This window comes from Oncorhynchus mykiss, chromosome 4 (assembly GCF_013265735.2).
Source record: "Oncorhynchus mykiss isolate Arlee chromosome 4, USDA_OmykA_1.1, whole genome shotgun sequence".
Lineage (NCBI taxonomy): Eukaryota > Metazoa > Chordata > Actinopteri > Salmoniformes > Salmonidae > Oncorhynchus > Oncorhynchus mykiss.
The window spans coordinates 22,175,379-22,193,754 of record NC_048568.1 but is presented as its reverse complement, the minus strand read 5'-3'; the positions used below and the strand labels follow the sequence as shown (position 1 = coordinate 22,193,754).

General features: G+C 41.7%; 1 protein-coding gene across 1 annotated transcript; it reads right to left on the bottom strand.

Annotated features, from left to right (window-relative positions):
- Window positions 1-8,008: 8,008 nt before the first annotated feature.
- pou3f2a (POU class 3 homeobox 2a) lies at window positions 8,009-11,808 on the bottom strand. The gene has a single exon (XM_021600628.2). The coding sequence runs from the start codon at window positions 11,622-11,624 to the stop codon at window positions 10,497-10,499; it is 1,128 nt and encodes a 375-aa protein (XP_021456303.1). The 5' UTR covers window positions 11,625-11,808; the 3' UTR covers window positions 8,009-10,496.
- Window positions 11,809-18,376: the final 6,568 nt, after the last annotated feature.

Here is an 18,376-nt window from a genome sequence, read left to right as displayed (position 1 = left end):
CTCATCTGTTCTAACGGTCGCAGCAGAGAATAGTAATGAATGAGTAGTGAAGTATTGGGTTCTCTTCAGGGCAGGTGTAGACGTTAGTATGGAAAAGATGATGATTGTAATGGTTATGAGATACTCTGCAAACCTTATTAAGAAGTTTACTCTCCTGACCACATCTTACTACAAAACAGAGTCACAGTGACACATAAGCCTTTGTGTGTAGACGATGCATCAGTCTGTCACTGTCTGTGCCCCTATACCCTGCCTGCATGTTTCTTGCCTTCACTTATACGAGCCATGTGAGAGACACAGCCTTATGGATTTACTGTAAGGCCTTGGTGTTTACCTTTTAAGCCAGTGAAAGCATATTATTTATGTATTTTACATGTACATTATTTATTTTCTATTTATTTGTTTTCTAATGATTTGTTTTCTTTTTGTTTTGTGTATTCATGTTTATTGATTCTGTTGGTTTACATTTGGGGGTGATGTTATAATGAGGCATTATTTGACACTATTAGTAATGTAGCTATTTATTTTCTTATATTTTTGTACTTTTGTTCTATTGCTGCCAATTACTTTTTTGTTCAGATTCTCTCCTATTTGAACATGGTAAAGAGTGGGGTGTGATTGTATGTCTATGTTGTGTGCGGTCCTCTTATTCTACTGGAACTGGGTTGCCATTGGTTTGTCAGAACTATGTTATAATCTAAATCTCAACCTGAAGCAAACCTCTTAATGGTTGCCAGAATCGTGACATGTTCAATGTTTGATGAATGCTGAACTAACAATGCTGAACTGTTTGGTGAATGCTGAACTTTGGTAGTTGGGTTTAGGCTTGAGTCTAAACCCAACCACCAAATGACCTGTGAGTTTCATTGGGGCATGCTTATGTCCCTTATCTAGTACACTGGCGTAGCAAACACACCTGCAGCTTGTGGGTCCCCAATCCCCCCCCGCAAATTATTATTTTTGGGGATACTAATCTAACATATGGAATTGTTTTAAGATGGTCAAACCATGGATCATTATAAAAAATATTATTTGATAAAATGTTAAATTTGGCCCTTTCTACCATAGCCCATTGAAACAGATTAAATAACGCCTTTATAAATGACAAAAAATACAAATAATAAGGATTTGAAGTGTCTGTCCTACATCTAGGAGATATAAGAAAGCTCTGGAAATATATATACTTTATTTTCTTCACATATTTAACCCCTTATTTTTTGAGGAACAAAACTACCTTCATACTTCCATGCATTTGTATGGGTTACAGTCAGATGAGTGATGGTCCTAGAGCAAAACTGAGACACTGTCGTGTTCGTGAGAGTCTCCCCGTTCCATAGATTGGTCATAAGAGTTTGTAACCATTCGGACGCTACAGAGGTTTTCGTGAGAAGACCGATTTTTAAGACGTTTCATGATCTGATAAAGATGGCTGTACCTCGGCCACCTTCAGTTGCAGGTGCGGAAGGCCGACATGGGCAGATGTGGTTGATTGAGACGTAGCCCAGGCAGGAAACCTGATATCTCTATCTTAAACTGACAGATTTTGATGGGGATTTTTTGATAATGTGACTTAGATTGATGCACGAGTCAGTCTGTATCATGGAAAGAGCAGGGGTTCTTAACGTTTTGTATGATCAGTGTATGTCAACTCTGTCAGACATCATAAAAGGCATTTCATTTTTACAACTATTGTCTGACAAGTGTTTTAATTTGTAGAAAAAAAGAAGGGAAGCGCTGCTAAGGTACACAATAGTACATTTTGTAGACAGAAGGTGCTCTTTGGTAAAAGGGGTAAATTGGTTATCAAAAAGAAAGGAGGACCAAGGCACTCTTCAAATAATTATTTAAAATGCCTTCATTTGTATGGCATGTTCAATGGAAACAAAGATTAAAAACTCTGACGCGTTTCGGCTGCAAAGCCGTTCGTCAGCGAGTACAAAGATACGATAATACAATGTCCTTTTTTGAACAGCATTTTCCAATCAACCCTGATTTGAAAAGGGAGTGGTAACACAATTCATTGGACAACAACTAGTAAGCAATACTATACACATTAAAAAGTCCAATCAAAATGCAAATCAAGGCTAGAAGCATCAGAACCCCTAGAAAAGAAAGTGGTTCTAACCTTGAATATGAGCCATCTAATTTATAGTACACTAGGTGATCTTTTTAATGTGTATAGGATTGCTTACTGGGTGTTGTCCAATGAATTGTGTTACCACTCCCTCCGCAAATCAGGGTTGATTGGAAAATGCTGTTCAAAAGAGGACATTGTATTATCGTATCTTTTAAGTTTTGAATCTTTGTTTCCATTAAACATGCCGTACAAATAAAGGTATTTCAATGAATTATATGAAAAGTGCCTTGGTCCTCCTATCTTTTTAGTGTTCAACAGCCTTGATTGTTTAATTCTAACATTAGATTATTCAAATATGTAATACCAACCTCCAAATTGTTTTGTTTTATAGCACTATTAAATGCTTGGCTAATTTCATTAGCATTTTGGCATGTTTTTCTAGATTTAGAACATAAAACAACATTTATAAAGCAAATATTATCCTTTAGGTCCAGCACAGCAGATACATCAATTGTTTAAGCATATGTTGCAGAACAATGATACAAATATTCTTCCAGAATATTGATAAAATAATCATATTGATTCCATCAATGACGGAGTTGACAAAGCATTGACTGAGTTGAGAACAGATACTCAAAACAGACACATTTTTGTCTTTAGATATAAAAGCTCAATACAAACATTTGTAAAATAATTTATTTAAAAATGCCCAATAAAAACACAACTATTCTATAAGATATTTCAACACTTTAACAGAGTTAACGATATTGTTTGTAGAGAACTTTACAGACTATGAGTGGTCCTGTTGCACTACATGTAATAAGGACATGAATAAGGGGTCCTTAAGGGTATCACTGACCCTGCTCATTCCTGATTCATTTAGGATTTTAGACAAATCTGACTGAGTACACCACATCTCCGTACACATATTTTAGGAATCACAGTTCACAGTTTTAGGAATCCCAGACAAATATTATTTAAAGTCACAGAGGGCTATTGAAAGAAACTACATCAGATCATTTTTCAATTAATATCATTTATTGGCATTTTTATTTTAACCACTATTTTAACCACTTTAGAATGTTTGACATTTTAATAATTTGCTCCGGACAAGGGCATTTCCAGGCATAGTCGACATGGAAATGAACTATATTGAACGTATTTTGAAAATTCCCTAAACAAATATTTTCCCTTGCAAAATTCCCCTCAATGTACATTTTAAGCTCAAATAATGCTGTAAACATTTTTTATTTCAACTGCTAGCTTTCCAGTGTCCTCTTTAAAAAAAATTTTTTTTTTAATTTACCAACTTTTTCTCTCCATGATTCCAAATTCTCATCGCTGCAACTCCCCAACGGGCTCAGGACAGGCGAAGGTTTATTCTTGCATCCTCTGAAACATGACCTGCCAAGCCGCGCTTCTTAACACCTGCTTGCTTAACAATGAGTCGAAGGAAACACCAAAATCACCCTGCAGGTGCTCGACCCACCACAAGGAGTCAATAGAGCGCAATGAGTCAAGTAAGGCCCCCCGGTCTAACCCGGACGACACTGTGCCCCCCGTCCCGTCCCGTATGGGACTCCCGGTCACGGCTGGTTGCGGCACAGCCTGGGATCGAACCCCAGGCTTTGGTGACACCACAACACTGCGATGCAGTGCCTTAGACCGCTGCGCCGCCCAGAAGGCCCCTACAGATAACTCTTAAGGTAGAAGTTGCCCATAGGCATAGATCTAGGATCAGCTTGCCTCTTCTCCAATTCTAACCTTAACCATGAGGGATGGGAACGCAACCTTGACAGTGTCTATGGGCAACTTTGTCCTTCTCCATTCTAGATAGTCAAGGTAAGGGGTTAGAGTTCAGCCCTATTGTGTCACTTTCTTGACGAGATCTGTACTATTAGATCACAAGAGCCATATAGACAGGTTGCCTGATTCTGAATGGTCAGATACCTACTGTAGCAACAATAACAAGAAGCTGCCATGTGGGCAATCTTCGGCACATTGTTTCAGATAGTTGTATCTTGTTCTTGATACCACGTCTTGTTTTGAAGTGTTTTGACTTATGTCACATCTAAGCTAATACGGCTAAATTTAGCTAAGTAGCTAACCAACAATTGTAACAAAATATTTGATAAACAACAAGTGCTTCTTGTGCAAATGTATGTTTTCAAAAAACATTTGGAGACTAAATATAGTTTACATGTTGTCAATAATCCTTTGGAGTTGACAGTTGTTTTGCCCCAGAGTTGTGCCCTCGTCGGTTTTGTTGCTAAACAACCCAACCATCTATTACATAGTCAGTCTGTGTTGTGTGCTTAAACCAATGATGTATATCAACCCTGAATTGCTGATGCTATGTATTGGCCATTGAGAGGCTTTAAAGACACTGGTCGGCCATATTGGTACTCCCCAGTCGAAGCAGTCCTCCATAGGAATTAATTACATTCTACAATATTTCAATTAAATGTTTGAAGGGCAAAATTGCATGTATTTAAGTATTTTGATGTTGTAGTGGGGACAGTAACATTAGTAATCTCTACAAATGAGAATTTAAGGAATATGTTTTATGTATTTTTTTTATCTAACATTTTTATGTTTAGCTCACATAATCTAATGTAAAAGTATGCATTAAGGTGCCTGTAATAGAATAGATGTGGCAAAAACGAATGACATTAAGAAATGCATTTCTAGCTCCCAAAATATTTTTACAACGGTGGGGGAATGCCAAGATGAAGGCACGGTGATGTCAACACAGTCATCTTGTGTATTTTACTATTCTAGTGTGTATATATAGATCATTAGCTGAAACCCTTGTGGACTCAGACTGTATACTGGGTAATGTAATAGGTGAGCGAGAAATAAAAACAAAACATGTACATGAGCTACAATGAAAAGTCTGTAACATAATAGATAACTTCCTATGAGCGTATGATAACTAGAGGTGGATGGCTGTGTGAAAATCTGTTATTCATAATATTTCATAAAAAATAGCTGTGATAATTTGACCCTGTTTTTGTTTTTATTGTGTTTTACCTCTGTGTGACATCATATATAGGATTGCTTACTCTCCCTGAGTGTATATCGGTACTGTACTGTCTGACTTTCGTTATCTGTCTCTCTGTCTCTGTATCTCTGCCAATCTCTCTGTATCTCGCTCTCTATCTCTCTCTGTCTTTGTATTTCTGTCTTTGTCTATCTGTCTCTCTGTATCTGTCTCTCTCTCTCTCTCTGTCAATCTCTCTCTCTGTCTCTCTGTCAATCTCTCTCTGTCTCTCTCAGTCTCTCTCTCTGTCTCTCTGTCAGTCTCTCTCTCTGTCTCTCTGTCTCTGTATCTCTCTGTGTGTCTCTGTCTCTCTCTTTCTCTCTCTGTCTCTGTCTCTCTGTCAATCTCTCTCTCTCAATCTCTCTCTCTCTCTCTCTCGCTCTCTGTATCTCTGTATCTCTCAATCAGCATCTAGGGATCAACATCGTACAGCTCCATAGGTCCCGTAGACATATCTTATCATCACTTACAGTTTTATACTTTGAGTCTATCAATGTGTGCTATCATCCACACACACATCTGTCTCTGTCCCTCTCAGTGTGCTAAGACAATACTAAGCCAACCGAACAATAAGAGAGGATTAGCCTCTTTGCCCTTTTGTTTGTGTCTGTTTGTGTGTGTGAGGGATGGCGGGTGCAAGAGAGAGGGTAAAGACAGAGCAGGGGATAATGGAAAGACAGAGCAGGGGATAATGGAAAGACAGAGCAGGGGATAATGGAAAATAGACAGAGAGACAGACAAACAAAAAAAGAAAGCCAAAGAATAAGCGCTGGAAAATAAGATTTGGAGGATTTGGGCTCATTTTCAGTCCGTAGCCATATTGTGTTGAAATCCATTGAGGGTCTCTCCACATAGATGGTGGGTACTCTCATGTCCCGCCTCACTTTTGGAATGGGAAAGCCAGTTCAGACAATGGCATTGGGGCAGAACCCCTATTACTATAAAGCCCTGGTGAGTTAGATGGCATACTACAGTGCTGGAGCCAGCGGCAGAGGACTCTGAGAGTGTGTAAGTGTGTTTGTGATGTGTGCAAGTGTGTGCGTGTGTGGCACGTGCCTAGGAGTGTGTGTGTGTGGGGGGACGGACGTGCTTCTGTGTATGTGTGTGCCGGAGGAGCGGAACGTGTGTGTGTGTGTGTGTGTGTGTGTGTGTGTGTGTGTGTGTGTGATATGAATAATGCAGAGGATGCCTGTAGGAGCGTGAGGGCCTGGAGCAGGGCAGATGGTCGCCTGCTGATATGCAGAATCCAGGCAGCAGGCTCCTCCAGAGAGATGGGTTTATACACACACACACACACTCTCTCTCTCTTTCATTTTCCTGCTCTCCCACAAATACATTCACACTCCCATGCTCTTTTCTCTATTTTTGTTTTATTTCCCTCTCTGTCTCTCTCCTTTAAACACACACAAACACAAGCACACTTCTCTTTTCTCTCTCTCTCTCTCTCTCTCCCTCTCTCTCTCTCTCTCTCTCTCTCTCTCGTGAACGCATGCTTACAAACAGTAGAGCCATATCCTTCACATTTGAAAAACTGTATATTTGTTAATTTATTGTGCTATGTGTGGACATACATTTCCTATTGCCAATATCTAGGATATTGGGTTCCTGAGTGGCGCAGCGGTCTAAGGCACTGCATCTCAGTGCAAGAGGCGTCACTATAGTGTCTGGTTCGATTCCAGGCTGTATCACATCCAGCCATGATTGGGAGTCCCATAGGGAGGTGCACAATTGGCCCAGTGTCGTCAGGGTTTGGCCAGAGTAGGCCGTCATTGTAAATAATAATTTGTTCTTAACTGACTTGCCTAGTTAAATAAAAAATAAATAAAAAATATTCTTATCCTATGAGGGCATGCTCTCTCTCTCTTTCTCTTTCTCTCAACTGCAGAACTCCAGACTTTTACAAGGAAATAAAAAGAGGGGCGAGTCAGAAGGTGACATCATCTCTCACAGAGATGGACTTGCTCAGTGATTTAAAAAAAAAAGCAGCTACCTAGAACCCCAACCTAGAGCTGCACACAGTACAGTCCACTAGATGGCACTGTAAGACTGCTTCAGAGGGTGACAGAGCAGCACCCCACTTGTGTTTTGCTCAGAGGAAGCAGGACCATTGACTGTAAAAGGATAGGACACCCTAAAGCAGTCAAGGAATCAGGAATGTTTTCGACGAGAAAAACTCCTTTACAACTAATAACTAGCCTACATCACACCACAAAATAATCATATGTGCATAAGCTGACCATATAGCCTTCTCCAAATGTGGAATGCTATTTAATGTATAAGCTCAAATATTAAAATGTTACTGGGGAAATCCCACCGACGGTCAGAGTAAACTTGTATATAGTCACTTATAATTTATTTATACTTTTCCCCCAAAATGTAGTAGTCTGTATTTATTTTACCTTTATTTGACCAGGCAAGTCTTCTTGAAAGTAAAAGTTACAGAAAGTGATACCTTACCAACTACAGCATTCAATAACGCATTAATGTATTGGTTGTCGAGTATGCCATTTTTATCGGCTGAATGTGAGAATAATAGGGATTTACGTTCTAACATGTGTGTAGGCTATCCGACCGTCTGTTGAGCACTGGTCACAAAAGTTTGGTTCCTTTGTCTACATTATGTAATAGCATATTGTTTTTCTGAAATCTAATAACATTTCAGGTAAGCTATTTGGATATTTAAAAAATATATTTTAATAATCTATTTTACATAAAGACCAATGTTTCGTCGAAAATCGAATTGTTTTTATAATTGTCGCAATTGTTTAATGTGTAGGCCTACATCTGTGCAACATGAGGAAAACGGTGACTGGAATTGTGGAGACAGAAATTACGTTAAAAAAACAATGTTATTCTTAGTATAGGCCTACATGTTATTGACTGGCTACTTCTGTAATGACACGATTTATTTTCACAAGACAATGTGTGCAAATCAGTGATAATATACAGTTATCGGAAACCGCTCAAGGACATTTTGTGCAACCTAGACAGATTTATAAAATCCATAATTGTAATGCAGGCTCGCGCGGCCAAGACTATTGGTACAGCGTTGTGCGTGACAGTAGGGATCCATTCGTCAAGCTAAAAGAATATGAGAAGAATACAAAAGGATTATAAAAAAAAAAACAAATACATTTTAATGACAAAAAAAACATAATATAGAAATTGTGCAATTATTGATTTCTTTTCCCCATTCATTTGATCAGTCATAGGGTTGGAGTCAATTTAGAATGCTTAGATAAACTCAAATCCAATACAGCATTTTGAGTTTGAATTTGAATGGTCAAGAAAAATAATAATTTACATTTACATTTGAATGACAGGAAAAACAATTCAAACCAATTTAATTTAAGCTATTCTTAAATGTATTGAATGTGCAGGACTAATCAATTTGAATTTTCCCAGGGAGCCTTTTCAATTAAGCTTACAATTCATACGTATAGGCGTTAGATGAGTCAGGTGTCAATAAATAGGCTAAGCCTATAGGCTACATTTTCCATGCAATGATGAATGAAATAGTTGTTTTGTATATCAGTGCCACTAGGCCAGGTGAGTATAAGTGATATTGATAGCTATTTGTCACATTATCTCACTGAAGTGCCTTAGTCTACATAATATAAGTTGATGTTGTGCCTATACTTTGAGGTAAATAACGAAAATATGTAATGCTATTCAAACCAATTTGGTTCACAAATATTAGCTATACAAATGATCTAATTTATGTCAGTGTGTGGAGAATTTCCCATTAATTTAATTATATTTACTGTCATTCCATTTCAAATTTGGAATCAGCCTCCTCCTGATTCCATTCAATTTTAAATCGAAATTCTTGAAATAATGAACCAATTTTGACTCCAGGAATTGCCAAAGTTGACCCCAACCCTGCATGCTGTCACATGTATATCACGAGTTGAGCGGCACAAGAGCACGTGCACGTACGTGTTTGTGCTTTGGCACTGGTCTGACAAGAGAAAATTCAACAAACAAACATACAAAGCGATACAAAAACAAATGTAAGTTACATCCCACGAACAATTCTTCTTGGTGAATTAATCATTGTCTAGATTAATTGGCGCCACTGAAGACAAAGCTGGTACAGATATATTCCGTTATTATCTTCTTACGAAACGAAGGCAGAGGGCAGGCTTCAGTGATATGGTATGGTCCTTACAGTCTCTCGGTCTTTCTGATCACAGGATTTTGGAAACACAAATAAATATACAAACACAAGACATAGGCTACTGTAAACAGGCGCGCAGAAATGTACACATGATGGACACGACATGTGGTGTCAAGAGAAAATTAAATTAATTTTGACCTCATACATGGTGTGTGTCTCGCAAGGTATACACAAGACACAATTATTATTACTGTATTATTATTATTATTATTATTATGTAGGCCTATTTTATGATATATTACAAATTATGGATACTTTAATTTTATGTATTATTTATTTATTTATTTATGTATTTATTATTGGGATACAATCTGATCACATTATAGACTATAACTGACATATTGTGCCTTGGTAAATATGTTGTCTACAGTACAGGATATGCTGTGTTTACTATTGTATGGTAATTAACAAACTGCAATTCAAATATAGTTAGTTAAACTGAAACTAATCATGACATGTTGAATTGAAATGAACTTGATTCAATATTTCTCAAAATACATGTCAATATATTCCATGTCCCCATGTGTCCATGCAGGCATACGTTATGACCCTGTTCTATGTAAATAAACATTAGCCTATTGCCTATAGGCCTATGCTTTGCCTTTGTCATAGAAACATGACTAATAATGTTTATTACAATAATACCTACCATGATAATAACAATAGGCCTAATAATAATATGCTGGTGATAGTATTGGCTTTTATTTAATGGTGCAGCAGGTGTATTGAGCTTCGACCGTGTTAAACCCCTGTTGCTTTTGTTATTAGGGAAAGATGGCGTTTATTTACCGACTGTCGGCTGCGACTTCTATGCTTGTTTCCCGTGGGTAGGTTCGTGCACACAGCCTATACTGTCTTTATTTTTACACATTATGACATATTGGCGCCTTGACTATAAAATCGATTTGATGTCAATGATATTGAACCTTTTTTGGTTAGCACACACCAACCACGGTCCATGTAGCCAGAAATTGCGTGTCACATCTCCACTGCATGAAAACTCCCCATAGCTCTCGATTTCTGTGTGTCTGGGGTGTAGTGCTCGAGTTCTAACACTCGGTATCCCCACTGTGTTCCATATAGGTCCAACATTAGCACTGGGCTGGCTACGGTCCAATGCTAACTGGTCCGGCACAGAAAAACACAGGGGGGCATTCATATCCTTTAGGGGTCCATGTGTTATAACGGGTTTAAGGTCATTGTACCGGGGTTTGAGCGCCGTGGTGAGGTGGTGTGTCCCCATACATGTCCTCCGTTCCCGGTAACTGTCCTCCAATGGGCGTCATCCTCTTCTCCTTCTGCCGCCTGTTACAAAACCAAACCCTCACCACCTCCTTCTCCAGCTGCAGGCTGTCCGCTATGGAGGTGATCTCCGCGCCGCCTGGTTTGGGACTTTTGAGAAAATGGCTCTCCAAAGCCCCCTTTATGCCCACCTCGATGGAGGTCCTTTTTTTTCTCTTCCTCCCCTGCGCCGCGATCTTATCCAGGCTGGTGGGGCTCCCCGAGGTGGAATCCGCCTCCTCCAGCCATTTGTTAAGCAGTGGTTTGAGTTTACACATGTTTTTGAAGCTCAGTTGAAGCGCCTCGAATCTGCAGATAGTGGTTTGAGAAAATACATTTCCATAAAGGGTCCCCAGCGCCAGCCCCACGTCAGCTTGGGTAAAGCCCAGTTTGATGCGCCGCTGCTTGAACTGCTTGGCAAACTGCTCCAGGTCGTCCGAGGTCGGCGTGTCCTCGTCCGAGTTTTCCGGGTGTCCCCCTTGCTGGTGGTGAGAGAGGGACGACTGTACCCCGCCTCCATGCTCGCTCAAATGTGGGCTGTGGCTGTGGTGGTCTTCCTCCTGCAGAGAGTGGTGGTGCATCTGCTCTGGTCCTCCCAGGCCGAACCCAGACTGGGAGTACACCAGGCTCTGGCCATCAGATGTAGCCATACCGGGAATGTGCGTAGAGGCCGTGCTTGTTCGCCATGCCCTGGCGTCGTGATGTGCCTGGTGCGCTAGGTGAGGGTGTCGCTGCTGCTGTTGCTGCAGACTAGCGGAATTCTGCAGCTCCTCTCGGTCGCTTTGCAGAATGGGCTTCACGTCCTGCTCTCCGAGGAGACTCGACGGCCACGGAGCCCCGTCCCCGTGCGACAGAGCCGTGATCCACTGGTGAGCGTGGCTAAGCGGATGACCGCTGCCCGGTAGCGTGTAGTCGTTCTGGAGCAGGGTGTGCGCGTCCCTATACACCGCTGCCTGCTGCATGCTCCCGGACTCCGAGTGCTGCCGCGGCGCGCTGCTGGCGGTAGTCAGGACACTGTAGTGGTTGGACGCTGCGGTCGCCATAACTCTCGGAGCCGGAGTGATAGCTCTGTCGTTAAAGGAGCTGCCTTTGACAGTTACTATTTTCCGCCACCGGGCAGCTAGCTAGGTTTCGCTCTCGATCTCCCGGGCGCGGTGCCAAGGGGACGTAGAGGCGCACACCTGAGGTCCGCCTCGCTCAGCTCTTTATTGGCCAAGAACAGTTGACAGATGTTGTTACCCCTGACAGCACCACGCTCATTGGTCACGGGAGATTCTATAGAAGCCCCTATCACTCTCCCCAACAATACTGGCAGTCCCGCTGCAGACTAACAGAGCAGAGTGAAAAGCTGGTGTTGACTGAGAAAGAGTGGATAGCCTCTTAGGCCTATTTCAGTGGAAAAAACGAGTCAATAAACATTTATTCGATTGAGGTCATTTATTCTGAATATTATTGATCTATTTATGAGAAACATCCACAAACTCGATGCATACATGCATTAGAGCCATGGCCTAGGCCTATGTCATTTGTGCGAATGTTTATTCTTTTTTGTTTAAATATATTCATATTCACCAGGCCATAATCTTTTGACCTTGAAATTAATACAAAAAAATGTCTTTATAGGGTTACATTTTGAGAAAACCATTGTTTTGTGTATATTTATGGTGGCTTGCGCTCGGAGCAGTGGGATATTAACTGTCACGGCCCCTCCAGCTGCCTCTCTCCTCGCGACGCTGTCCAAAGAGAAGGGCGCATTTTTCCCTGACCTCTGCCCCGTTGCCATAGCGAGCGCAGTGAATGGAACAACAACGCCCACGTCACAGCTGCATTCGCCTCTTCTTTTCGTTCCATTCCAAAGGACCCATTCGAGCGGCTCGCTCTGCCGACGGGACAAATAAAAGGAGGCAAGCGAAAAGGGCACATCGGGGCCAAGGAGCGAGGGGTGAATGAATAGCCTCTCTAACCCACTCGCTCGCCCACGGTGTCCCTATCTTCCGTGCCTGTTTGGTAAACCTCGGAATTCATGCGCCCACATTGGCACGCGGGTGTTTTGTGGTGGGAATACATTTCAAAGTAGGCCTACCAATAGGCTGCACACCACATACACAGTAGCCTATTAGTTCAATACGATGAAAACGAATAATTACAAAGAATGAAAGGCAAACACCTGTGCTCCATAGTTTTCATGAACACAACGGGGGTCTATACAGGGGTTCCCAAACTTTTTCACTTGGGCCTCCCCTTCCAGCATTGGGGAACATCTCGTACCCCCCCCCCCCCCCCCCCCCCCCCAAGTTTAAAGCATATTTTCTTCCAATTCTATACATTGTGTCATGTCTAATGTGTATTCATGGGATATTTCAGTGACAAAAAAAATACAACATTATGGGCTAAAAAACATAAATTAAAAACCTTATCTGACATGGACTAGTTGATCTGGACATTTCTGACAAGCTCTCTTAGGTATCCAATGACTGACATGACAAGAGGAACTGATAATGCACTACCCAATTTTGAAATTGCACCTTGTGCATTCTACTATTACAACTTTCAAGACTAAGCTTAAAGCCGGACTGAGTACCTTAAATAAAAAAAACGAGCCCCGTGCCGACTCCTCGTGCCACCCCACAGTTTGAGAACCACTGGTCTAGAACACAGGATGGATTTGCTTTGTGATGGTAGGACTAATAGTGCATATAGTTTGTATTCATAACATGAGAGAGAAGCATAATAATGTTCCATATTATGGGAAACTTGCAATTAACTCTATCTGTTGGCTATAGGTGCCATCTATATCAATAACAGGGGCGACAGGTAGCCTAGAGCGTTGGGCCAGTAACCAAAAGGTTGCTGGATCGAATCCCAGAGCTGAAAAGGTCCAAATCTGTCATTCTGAACAAGGCAGTTAACTTACTGTTCCCCGGTAGGCCATCATTGTAAATGAGAATTTGTTCTTAACTGACTAGCCTAGTTAAATAAAGGTTAATAAAAAAAAATACAGAAAACAGCAAATATTGAAATATAGCCTACCATTGTTTATGAGATGGGGACATCAAAATGTGAAATAGCTTAGAAGTTACTTTCCACCCAAAACCAATTCTTTGGAGGGATGTTAGATATTATTAGGCCTATTTTGCTCAACGTTTTCAACCTCCAAGAAAAAGAACCAGAGGGGAATCAGGAAGATGGCGCAAGAAACTCGATATGCCTACTATAAAAACATTCTTAAGGAATTGTATCCCCTCGTTGATATGCCTACTATAAAAACATTCTTAAGGAATTGTATCCCCTCGTCGATATGCCTACTATAAAAACATTCTTAAGGAATTGTATCCCCTCGTCGATATGCCTACTATAAAAACATTCTTAAGGAATTGTATCCCCTCGTTGATATGCCTACTATAAAAACATTCTTAAGGAATTGTATCCCCTCGTCGATATGCCTACTATAAAAACATTCTTAAGGAATTGTATCCCCTCGTCGATATGCCTACTATAAAAACATTCTTAAGGAATTGTATCCCCTCATCGATATGCCTACTATAAAAACATTCTTAAGGAATTGTATCCCCTCGTTGATATGCCTATTGCAGATGTATCATTGACAGGGCTATTTGCATGTGTAAAGTTTACGGAATGCAACTTTAGGATACTTTTTTAGATTAAGTTACTTATTTACCATAGCTTAAATAATTGGTTAAAAGTCGTGCACTTTTCCATATATGTATAGTAGATAAATCAATGGATAAAGAATCAAATATAGTAGCAGGTCTAGGGATCAGTCTATCCTATACTGAATCACCAGGATTGAAAGAACATTTGTGATGATTAGGTTGTAATTCCGAGAATTACCGAACGTGCCACCGGGGCCTCCAACAGTCGTGTGCAGAGAGAAGCAAAACATATTACCCTAATGGTGTAATATGCAAACTACTGGCCGCCCAATTACAAGACTTAATAACGCATAAACGATGTGAGTCCTGTTCTTAGGAAGGACAGACTCTGTGTTAATTCAGTCAAAGGACTGGAGCGACTGTCAACACAAGCCAGTTAGATAGGCTCTGTGTCTCTGTTTCAGGAGCCTCAGTCAACTCTCTATTCAAAACACTGAGAGTTAATGACAGAGAATCTGAGCGTTAAATTAACAGTAATTATATGTCCTGCATGCTGTAAAGATTCAATTTCTCCAACTATAATGGGCTAAGTGTCCCCATGTGCAGTGAGCTTCCGCTTTATGATATTTATAATACAGAAACACACTCGGCACGCAATTGTGTGTGTGTGTATACCGGGGTGACCACAGCATGGCCCTCCCCCTGTGGGAACCCTAAAGCAGGGGTGAGTGAGGCTGGGGGGTTCCTTTATGCTGCCGGACTCAGAGAGATAATGGCCATTCCTCCACAGCTGGCCCACACAATCAAAGAGAGACTGGCTCTGAGGATTCCAGCTTTAACCAGGCCTTTGTGTCAACTAATTACATCTGAATGCAAGACCCCAAGAACCCACCTCCCCCATCTCGACCTGTGCAGAATACCCCAAACAACCCTTCAGATAGAGCAAGAGAAACACACACACACACACACACACACACACACACACACACACACACACACACACACACACACACACACACACACACACACACACACACACACACACACACACACACACACACACACACACACACACACACACACACACACACACACACACACACACACACACACACACACACACACACACACACACACACACACACACACACACCGCTCCCCCAGTAGGTTTCTCTTCAAAGCTCCCTGTCTCCAACACATGTGGCACTCGGCATTAGATCAGCTCTCACTCAGGAGAGAAGAGGAGGGTTTGGAGGACTGCAGGAAAATGGAAAAGACTGAAGAGCCTTGCTCCTATGCCCCAACCTCAACCTCAATCTCTATACCCCAACCCCCCACTCATGTCACCATAGCTCTCCTTTGAAAACGTGTACGCTCCAGCCTACACTTACACAAGCTTACGCTTCGTAATCATATTCCCATTGAGAAAACAAATGTGTAATAGCATAATGTTTGAGATTATAAGATTGTTTTTTTTGGGGGGGGGGCTATTTAATACTCTATACTCTGTTTTCTGGACAGGATATGATGAGTGCATGTGCAGTGTGTGTGTGCATTTTTGAGCCTTCTCTATCCAAGTGCAAATACACCCAGTCTTGGTCAAATTGTTCCCCATATAGTGCAGTGTGCTTGAGTCAGTGTAGTGAGGTCTCTCTCTCTTTTTCTCTCTCTCTTTTTCTCTCTCTCTTTTTCTCTCTCTTTTTCTCTCTCTCTTTTTCTCTCTCTCTTTCTCTCTCTCTCTCTCTCTCTCTCCCTCCCTCCCTCTTTTCTCCCTCTTCCTCCCTTGTTCTCTCTCCCTCTCGCCTTCCCTCCCTCTCTCTGGACACAGTGTGAATGTGTGTGTGTGTGTGTGTGTGCGCCTGTATGTGAGTCAGGGTTAGGAGGTCTCGCTGGCGCTCAGTTTAGCATTGATTTATTCTCTTTCTCCAATTTATTTCCCCTCCGCCTGATCTGCCTCTGGAAGGACGAATGGAGGAGAAACGCCAAGCACACTCTCCGTCTCCTACACTACGTGGTATGGTACACACACACCACATACACCACGCACATGCACATGCAGCGCACATATATGCAGCACACGCACACACACACTTATACTGCCAATCACACAGATACAGCACGAACATCAGCATGGTGCAAATTCACACACAGCCGTACACACGCACACACACACACACACACACACACACACACACACACACACACACACACACACACACACACACACACACACACACACACACACACACACACACACACACACACACACACACACACACACACGGATTGATCCATAGAATGTAGCATATAACCATCTGAAATGCTGTCTAATGTCCTGAACAAACCCAGGGTAGAGGAGCTGTACGTGTAGTCATATTTAACAGTTTTACAGAAGGATCAGTGTTACACAGTGTCATATCCTGGAGGCATGTTTGTGTGTGTGTTTGTGTTTGTGTGTGTTTGTGTGTGTGTTTGTGTGTGTGTTTGTGTGTGTATGTGTGTGTTTGTGTATGTTTGTGTGTGTTTGTGTGTGTTTGTGTATGTTTGTGTGTGTCACATCTGCTTCTGTACTTTTAGCCCCTCTCCTCCACTCCTCTTCTCCTCCACTCCACTTCTCCTCCACCCCTCTTCTCCTCCACTCCTCTTCTCCTCCTCTTCTCCTCCACTCCTCTTCTCCTCCACTCCACTTCTCCTCCACTCCTCTTCTCCTCTTCTCCTCCTCTTCTCCTCTACTCCTCTTCTCCTCCTCTTCTCCTCCACTCCTCTTCTCCTCCACTCCTCTTCTCCTCCTCTTCTCCTCCACTCCTCTTCTCCTCCACTCCTCTTCTCCTCCACTCGGATGAGTAACGGATGAGTAACGGAAGAAGAGCAATAATGAAAGCGTGTAGAAAGAGAGGGAGGAGGGGTTGTTAAACCCACTTGAAAGCTCCTCCCAATCGATAGTGACGGGCCAAGCAAGGATTAAACCCAGGTTAAGTCCACTCTAATCAATACTGATGGCCAACCCAGGGGTTAAAACACGAGTCATTCTCAGCAGATCCAGGCAGTAGCACTGTGGCCCATCGCACAGATAAATCTACAGCCATGGACACGACGGGTTAACATCTACACGTATTCAGTATGGATGACTCCCGCTCTGGGCTGGATCAGTGGTAAATGTAGATGTATCAACGTGGATGGGTACGTCGTACAATTGGAGAGTTAGACAGACAATCATCACTTGTCAATGGAGATGGGCATAGCGTAGCTAAATCTGCATTGGATGGGAGTGGGTGAGACCTGATGTGGTTGGTGTGTGTGTGTGTTTCTGATATTGTAACAGACAGTACGGGAGAGTAAGAGAGAAAAAGCAGGAATCATGATGGACTTTTTCAGACTCGGCATAAGAGACATACGCTGGACAGCAGGACTGGCCACATTGATCCAGCACATGTGCAAGTATCAATGACCAATACTGATCAATCAATGATGAGTGATGATCAGGATTTCAATACAGGGAAGCTTACGGGCAATTCCATGGCAACGAAATGACGCTGAGACTCACATTTTTTTTCACTTTAAAATGTATGCCAAACAAAAAACATTGATTTCAAAGTTACACAAACTGCACAACTCTATGCGCAATGACTTTGAACAATTTACACAGTAAACAAGCAATCATAGCAAAACAAGTAACATAATTGTAGTAAAACCTCCCTCGGTTTTATTCTGTTATCAAACTTTGTATCTTCACAGTTCTTCCTTTAAATGTGTTTCTGTAAAGTTCCTCAGTTTGTTCAGCTTTAAAATCAATGGTTTTTGTTTGGTAAACATTTGAAAGTAAAACATCTCAGTCTCAGCGTGATTTCGTTAACATGGAATTGCCTTTACATGATCATCTGTGATATAGTGGTCATCCTGGAGAGCTATGAGAAGTGCAGGTTTTAATTCCTGCCCAGCAGTAACATACCTGATTTCACTAACCAATTATTGCTGGGTTGGAACAAAAGCCTGCACTCCATGTAGCTACCTGAGACTACGGGTTGGTGATCACTATACAGTAAATGATGGTGCTGCTGAAGAGACTGCTAGCTGACAGTATATTACTCTCTGTACTCTTCCCTCTTTCCCTGTCTCAATCTGTCTTTCTGGGGATTTTATAGATGGGGGAGGTATAGAAGGGTGACCTCCACATCTTCACC